At 40.1% G+C, this 8,970-nt stretch overlaps 1 protein-coding gene across 1 annotated transcript in view; it reads left to right on the top strand.

Moving 5' to 3' along the window:
• Positions 1-1,880: 1,880 nt before the first annotated feature.
• rdgC (retinal degeneration C) overlaps positions 1,881-8,970 on the top strand; it is a 98,255-nt gene continuing 91,165 nt past the window's right edge. The window contains exons 1-3 of the mRNA XM_070084369.1: positions 1,881-2,024; positions 5,754-5,850; positions 8,088-8,248. Coding sequence (XP_069940470.1) covers positions 1,881-2,024; positions 5,754-5,850; positions 8,088-8,248 — 402 coding nt within the window. The remainder of the gene's footprint in view (positions 2,025-5,753; positions 5,851-8,087; positions 8,249-8,970) is intronic.

Here is an 8,970-nt window from a genome sequence, read left to right as displayed (position 1 = left end):
GGCACGGCTGGAAAACATTAGGGACTTGTTTCCATAAGACACCTGCTGTCCCTGTCCCTGTTCATCCATCGGTTTAAAATGGGTACCTGGGAGTTAGTCGACTGGTGTAGGTCGAATCCTGGGGACAAAACTGACCTAATTTGCCCGAAATGCTCAGCATAACAAGCGGCTTTCTATATATAGTAGCATGTCATTGATGTCAGCTAGGACTGTATACCTTGTACATGTACTTGTAGAAATAGATATTATTATTATTATTATTATTATTATTATTATTATTATTATTATTATTATTATTATTATTATTATTATTATTATTATTATTAAAGAATGTAAAATGTAGCATTCTGATTGGTTGATAGGGTTTCAATCCTATCGGCTATGCTAGAGTCGAAGATTAAGACACGTGCAACAATTGGGGATCTTTATTGATGAAACGCTGCACATGTGTCGTAATCTAGTCGGTATTTTATAGCATTTTTCAACTACACAGTAACCTTTGTTTACTACCAGACAGGAATACTTTAATCCCTAAAATAGGCTTTAAGATAATCTCTCAGCATATTTATGCTGAGAGAAATATGTATTCCCCTCAGAGACTATATCCTGTGAGCATTCTAGTAAATTGACCTAGTTAAATAATAGACAGCTTTTATAAGTAAATTTAAAAGGTACCCGAAATATTGTGCATAAGATATGATTTGCTTGAACTTTTAACCCGGACGGTTAACATCCCAGGATAGCCCAAGAAAGGCATTTTGTCATTGAGGACCGTCTGTCTTATTTCCGTTGGGGGTCATTCAATTTTGTCCCCCAGGATGCGACCCACAACAGTCGACTATCACCCGAGTACCTACTTATTAGTATTATAAAAGATTCGCCGGTATTCTTCCGGCCCGGGCCTTGGCTCCCTGTCTCCCATGGGAGGAGGCACAAGAACTCCCTCATGTTTGGGAGCAACTGTCCCCAGGCCTAGCCACATTCCCCGCCCTCACGGGGCTCGTAGGGAGAACCTAGGCCTCTCTGGTCTGCCATCCCCGCCCCCTTGGAGCGGGGATGGCAGTCTTGTGAGCTACAAGCTCTGGCTCAGGCACCTACCCTGCCCTAGAAGGGCTGGGCATGGTGTCGATGAGTACCTACTTACTCATACAGCAGGTGTAAGGCAACATGCCCAGGGACTTTCTATATATTAATCATGTCAATTAACCCTATATTACTTGTATACTCTACTGAAATAGAACAGTATACTTTATATAAATAGAATAGTGTACTCTATGAACAGAATTGTATACAAAACACAACACAACACAGAATCGAATAGTATACTCTAGAAATAGAATAGTATACTCTAGAAATAGAATAGTATAGTACTCTGTAGAAATATAATAGTATAGTACTCTGTAGAAATATAATAGTGTGCTCTATAGAAATAGAATGGTATATCCTGTAGAAATAGAAGAGTGCACCCAATATAAATAGAATAGTTCACCCTATACAAATAGAAAAGTGTACCCTATAGAAGAGTGTACCTTGTAAAAATAAAATAGTGTACTCTATAGAAATAGAAGTGCGTACCTTATGCAAATAGAAAAGTGTACCCTATAAAATAAAATAGTGTACCCTATACAAATAAAAGTGTATCCTATACAAACAGAATAGTGTACCCTATACAAATAGAATAGTGTACCCTATACAAATAGAATAGTGTACCCTATACAAATAGAATAGTGTATCCTATACAAATAGAATAGTGTACCCTATAGAAATGGAATAGTGTACTCAATAGAAATAAAAATTATCATTTTCATTAGAGTATATAAATAATTGAACTCGTTTATAACAGTTGTGTCTCGTTGAAATTAAAATGACCGTTTTCTCTCATGGTGGTTTTGTCAGCACTGAAAGCTGCGCTGTTGATCCAGCGGTGGTACAGGAGGTACTGCGCCAGACTGGAGATTCGTCGACGCTACACATGGACGATCTTCCAGTCCATCGAGTATGCTGGCGAGCAGGACCAGATGAAGGTAAGAAACTCTTGACATTGTAAGTGACGCCCACAGAGATACCTTGCACTTACTTTACGATTCATTTAATACACTCTCTTGTTATGCCGCTTTGATGTTTGTTGATATTTTAGCGGCTTTAATTATTTAATAATTTCACCACGCAAATCTCCTTAAACATTCTTTTTTTGACTATTTGGACGAGGGACCATTGTCACTCATGCAAGAAAGTGGAACCGACTTATCTGAAATGTTCAGGCAGTCCTTAGCTAAGGTCTTCCCAGATGGCTTACACTTAGCCAGCTTGGAATATGAACCCATCGTGCTGATGACTGGTTACCGGTAAATAATGATAATTTGAGAAGTCTGTAATTTAAAGGCGAGATTGGCAGTTTATTCCGAATCTACCTATAAACGCAAACAATAACATAATCACTAAGGGTCTAAATGGGTGAGGACTAATTTGTACATTACCTATTAATTTTTTTCGCCCCGCATTTAATTGAACTGATCACAATCCAGGTAATATCTTAACAGATCATAGAATGGCCACTAGCTAAGCTAACCAAACACATGGACTCTCACAAGTGGAATAGTCTGGCAAATAATGTACTGGAGGCAGGAACCATACATAGCTTTAAGACGAAATATGATAAAGCTCATGGAGCAGGGAGAGAGAGAACTTAGTAGCGACGTGAAAACACTGGGCCAGGAGCTGAACCTAGACCCCAGGGAGCATCTGTGGTCTAGAAAATATGCCAGTTAATATATTGTTATGCTGCGCACGAGGACCCCTAAGTGTTGACACACTGGGCAATATGTTAAAAGGTCTGTTAGTGTGCAGTCACTGTCTATTTTAAATTCATGATGCCGTTCCCACAGCCATTTTTTTTTTCCAGTGAAAATAGGTTCAAATAATACTCCAGTCTTTGCTAATAAATTTTGTTCACAAAGTCAGCAATCTCATTAGATTTCTCCCACACTCCAATAATTTTGTTATTTCAATTAATCAAGATTCAAACCGTGCTGAAGTGATAATAAGGATTTAATCCCATGATGAATTGTCCAGTGTTGACGCATTACATGAAACACTGACTCCACATCGAGCGCTTTTGCTTACATTAGCGAATTTCAAATTATTTTACTAAAGTCTTACATCAGTCTCCTGGAAGATCTGATCAGGCTCGTGTAGCAACAAATCACATATTATTTTTCTTTTACTGTCTACTGTTATCCATAAATTCTCTGCATATTAAGAGGCTTTTTCATGCACACGCAAATGTCATTCACTTTTGTGCAGTGTATCGTGCTGAAATTAATTAATTATTATTATTATTATTATAATTATTATTATTATTATTATTATTATTATTATTATTATTATTATTATTATTATTATTATTATTAAATTGTGTAACTGAAGAAGCTTGCATATTGTATTTGAAATAAAACAGCATGAAAATAAAATTTTGAAGGACTTAATAAACTAATATATAAAATGGTTACCATAATTTTTAAAGGGGTGGACCGGGAAGCCAGTGGAAGGCCTCGGTCAGATGACCAAAGGCACCAACAGCGGGTCATCATATGACTAACATCCGTTACAGGAAACACTTGTCCTGCTTCCTGACGAACCTAACCTAACCTAACCTAACCTAACTTAACCTAACTTAACCTAACTTAACCTTACCTGGCCTAACCTAACTTAATACACTTGTGAAACTTCAAAACTTTATAATAATGCAAATTCCCATTATTTTTCAGTTTTTATTTCTCATTTATATTCTATTTAAAATTATCTATAATTCTATAAGAAATAAAATTTGATCACCAGCTTGTGTTACCAGAACACCAGGTGGACCACTTGTGTTACCAGAACACCAGGTGGACCACTTGTGTTACCAGAACACCAGGTGGACCACTTGTGTTACCAGAACACCAGGTGGACCACTTGTGTTACCAGAACACCAGGTGGACCACTTGTGTTACCAGAACACCAGGTGGACCACTTGTGTTACCAGAACACCAGATGGACCACTTGTGTTACCAGAACAACAGGTGGACCACTTGTGTTACCAGAACACCAGGTGGACCACTTGTGTTACCAGAACAACAGGTGGACCACTTGTGTTACCAGAACACCAGGTGGACCACTTGTGTTACCAGAACACCAAGTGGATCACTTGTGTTACCAGAACACCAAGTGGATCACTTGTGTTACCAGAACACCAAGTGGATCACTTGTGTTACAAGAACACCAAGTGGATCACTTGTGTTACAAGAACACCAAGTGGATCACTTGTGTTACCAGAACACCAGGTGGATCACTTGTGTTACCAGAACACCAGATGGATCACTTGTGTTACCAGAACACCAGATGGATCACTTGTGTTACAAGAACACCAAGTGGATCACTTGTGTTACCAGAACACCAGGTGGATCACTTGTGTTACCAGAACACCAGATGGATCACTAGCTTGTGTTACAAGAACACTAGCTGGATTTCTTGCACGAGAGACAGTTTGCCGTTTAATGACCGGAGGATCGAACCTTTAGTCCCCCTAGCGCTGAATTACCACACTACTGTATCACTTCACATAAACATATTAATATAAATATAATAATAATAAAAATCTCCAAGTAGGTAGATTAATAATAATAACAATATTAATTCTGCATAAATAATCAAGACTTACAAGAAGGGAAAGTTATAGCGATGTTTGGATCGTACTTGAACCAGTGATAAGTCGCACTGAAGCTACGTGGGAAGATGGTTAACGTAAATACAAGAGTGGGTGGGTGACTAATGTAGACGTAAGATAAGATTTCGTTCGGATTTTTGACCCCGGAGGGTTAGCCACCCAGGATAACCCAAGAAAGTCAGTGCGTCATCGAGGACTGTCTAACTTATTTCCATTGGGGTCCTTAATCTTGTCCCCCAGAATGCGACCCACACCCAGGTACCTATTTGCTGCTAGGTGAACAGGACAATAGGTGTAAGGAAACGTGTCGAAATGTTTTCACCCGCCGGGAATCGAACCCAGGCCCTCCGTGTGTGAAGCGGGAGCTTTAGCCACCAGGCCACCGCAGTAGTAGTAGTAGTAGTAGTAGTAGTAGTAGTAGTAGTAGTAGTAGTAGTAGTAGTAGTAGTAGTAGTAGTAGTAGTAGTAGTAGTAGTAGTAGTAGTAGTAGTAGTAGTAGTAGTAGTAGTAGTAGTAGTAGTAGTAGTAGTAGTAGTAGTAGTAGTAGTAGTAGTAGTAGTAGTAGTAGTAGTAGTAGTAGTAGTATTGAAAGTAGAAAAAGTAGTAGTAGTGATGGTTGAAGTAGTGGTAGAAGTTGTAATAGTTGAAGCAGTAGTAGAGGTAGAAATAAGAATACAACAGAAGTGGTGTAAGTGGAAAAGTAGAGGAGAATTATATCAAATAGGGTAGTAGAAATGAAGTACCAGTAGTAGTCGTAGTATTAGTATTAGTAGTAGTAGTTGTAGTATTAAAAGTAAGAGTAGTAGTATTAGTACTAGTTGCAGTAGTAGTATTAGCAATAATAGTAATATTTATAGTAGTAGTAACAGTAGTGGTAATAGTAGTAGCAGAAGTACTAGTAGTGGTGGTGGTGGTGGTGGTGGTGGTGGTGGTGGTGGTGGTGGAAATTCGTAAGAATACATAGTGCATAAAAACAGTAATAATAATAATAATAATAATAATAATAATAATAATAATAATAATAATAATAATAATCATGCTTCCACAGTTATATGGGTTCTTCAACGCCCTCATCACACACATGGGCAGCGGCAACAAGACTGAAATAATGGAGGCACTCTCACCACGAGCCTCTCCGTCGTCAGGTGCGTATGAGAGAGAGAGAGAGAGACTGTGTGTGTGTGCGTGTGTGTGTGTGTGTGTGTGTGTGTGTTTTGCATCAGAGACAAGTACTTAGTCTTTTGCTGTGCACTATACCTCCTTAGTGTTTATCTTTCAAGTATACTTGTTTCCAAAAGAGTAGTTCTCAATGTGACAGAATCTACAAGATACTCAGCCAAGCCAGTGTTTCATAGGGAAGTGTACTCTTGCATTGTTATGGATGTCTACTTCAGCATGGTCTCTAGGCACCATGATGTTAATATTGGAGCAGTGGTAAGAATGAATGGAAAAGTGTTGGATCTCGGGTATGAGGTGGATGTCCTTGGAGTGAAATTTGACTCCAAAATGTCTATGAAGGATCACGTGAGAAATCTTGCAAGCAAGGCAGTCAAGAAGCTTACAGCTCTGTTCTGTGCACAGGTACACTCACAAATTGAATAAGCACCATTTACTTGGATTGCATAACCCGCGTCTCATGTACGACTTCTAGACAGGAAGGAAAATCGAGTAAGAAGATGTATCTCTCCCCTAGACCCGGCATGAATGGATCTGCCATTTCAACAGGGACTTCAACACGGAGAGATGTGGGTGGCTTTGTCGTTATGTACAAGTCCAATGATGCTCAAAAACAGTGTCCAGAATATGTTGCTGCTAATTTTGTCAAGGCTGGGAACCAAAGCAATCATAGTACTAGGGGGAGAGAGCATAACTTGAAAGTACCCACAGTCAGTGGCCAGGCTTCAAACACCTTTTATTGTACAGCAATAAAGGAATGGAACAGATTGCCTGCACCTGTCATAGCCAGTCATAGCATGAACCAGTTCAAGAAGAGAGCCAAAAGGTGCCTAATGAATGTAGCGACAGAAAAGGAGGAGAATGATTTTTAATTTTTTTTCAGCTAACACACCTGGGAGTGACTATGTCAGAGGATCTCGCCTTCAAAGACCACAACAATGTATCTACCTCATGCGCTAGGAAAATGATTGGATGGATAATGAGAACCTTCAAAACTAGGGAAGCCAGGCCCATGATGATTATCTTCAAATTGCTTGTGCTCTCTAGGCTGGAATACTGCTGTACAGTAACGGCCCCCTTCAAGGCTGGCGACATTGCAGACCTGGAGAGTGTACAAATAGCTTTCACGGCACACATAAGTACGATAAGGCGCTAAACTACTGGGAACGGTTGAAAGTCCTTGATCTGTATTCCCTCGAACGCAGGCGAGAGAGATACATGATAATATACACTTGGAAGGTCCTGGAGGGATTGGTACCAAACCTGCACACGAAAATCACTCCCTATGAAAGCAAAAGACTCGGTAGGAGATGCAATTTTCCCCGATGAAAAGCAGGGGCGCCACGAGTACATTCAGAGACAACACAATAAGTGTCCGGGGCCCAAAACTGTTCAATTGCTTCCCAGCATACATAAGGGGGATTACCAATAGACCAACCTGGCTGTGGTTCGTACGTCAGCTTGCGTGCAGCCAGCAGTAACAGCCTGGTTGATCAGACCCTGATCCACCATGAGGCCTGGTCTCAGACCGGGCCGCGGGGGCGTTGACCCCCGAAACCCTCTCCAGGTAAACACATTTAAACGTAAATAATCTATTTACCATATTCCTAGTATATATACTTTATAGTATAATAAAAAGATATCTCCTACATTGTATAATAATAAGGTATTAAAAGGACCCCAATGGAAATACATATAAGCCACTGACTTTTTTGGGATATCCTCTGTAACTGTATTTGTGTATACCTGAATAAACTTACTTAAGATGTCAGTGTACTTCACTTCGCTGTACTTCGCGGACATCGAGAAGGCAGCATCTAGACAACAAGATGGGCAGCAGACAGCAACTACACTCTGGCTTACCATTCTCCGGAACATTACTTCGTCTGAGAACATTTATTCCTAGAATAACTTGAGTCTGGAACATGTTCGTACATCATAACAACATCGATGAAATAAAATCAGTTGTCCAAATGGAGCTGCACGCTCACAGTTGGCTCCATTTTCATTCTGTTTCCTGTTTGCATGTTTCATAACAATGATAATTAAATAAAGGTAATGTTAGGTAAGAGTCTCCAATGAGCTGAAGTAGGTAACAGCTCTTAGCTTTTAAATAAAGGTAGGAACTCATAACCTAACCTTGTAAAGAACCCTTGTGTAAAGAAGAGAGAGTAGGAGACTGGATAACCTTCTATCACTGCTGCAGACGAGGACGGTGAGGGTGGTGAGATGAGCATTAAGAGGCTGTTAGAAGAGGCGTGGACAGAGGAGATCACGGTAGAGGGAAGTTACAAGGGCGTCCACCTGACCCCGCCTCTCACCTCTGACTCTATACACCAGTTGGTCGACTCCTTCAAGAAGAAAAAGGTCAGTTCTAAGATGCCTTCACGAGTTGTGAAGACAAATTTCTCCCCGCTGACCTTGGCAGGGACACCCTCTTCTCTCACCCTTACGACACTATAAATTGAAGGTTTTCTAGTGGCACTGGTATAATGGAATTTTATCTTCATGTGTCTTACAGTGCCTAAGATGTGCTTCATTCTGATAGCAGTGCTTGACTCTCTGAGTGAGTGTTTGAGCAAATAAGTACGTGATTAAGAATTGGCCATCATGGGCCAGTAGGCCTACAGTAGTGCGAATCTATTTATGTTGTGTCAGGTCCATTGTTTTAATTTGCTCCTGTGCTCTCATACTGCTCACAGCTAAGAGCTGTGAGCAGAATGAAACATCGTTTCATACTGTTTTATCTGCATCATCCTTGTTAAATATTTTAATTTGGTGTGATGTCCCTGAGACGGCTTCCCTAAGTATGTTGTGAATTTTATTATTAACATGTTGAAAGAGAGCAGAGTTCTAATGCCCATATTGAACTGTCTTCTTGTATTCGATGATCTTAGTATTAAATTTGTTCTTTCCGTTGTATACAAAATTATAATCTCTGCAGGGTCACAAATCGGGCCGCGGGGGAGTTCACCCTCGAGACCTTCTCCAGGTATACCTCTCCAGGTATACCTCTCCAGGTATACCTCTCCAGGTATACCTCTCCAGGTATACCTCTCCAGGTATACCTCTCCAGGTATACCTCTCCA

This window comes from Cherax quadricarinatus, chromosome 12 (genome assembly GCF_038502225.1).
Source record: "Cherax quadricarinatus isolate ZL_2023a chromosome 12, ASM3850222v1, whole genome shotgun sequence".
Lineage (NCBI taxonomy): Eukaryota > Metazoa > Arthropoda > Malacostraca > Decapoda > Parastacidae > Cherax > Cherax quadricarinatus.
This window is presented reverse-complemented; position numbering and strand designations above follow the sequence as displayed.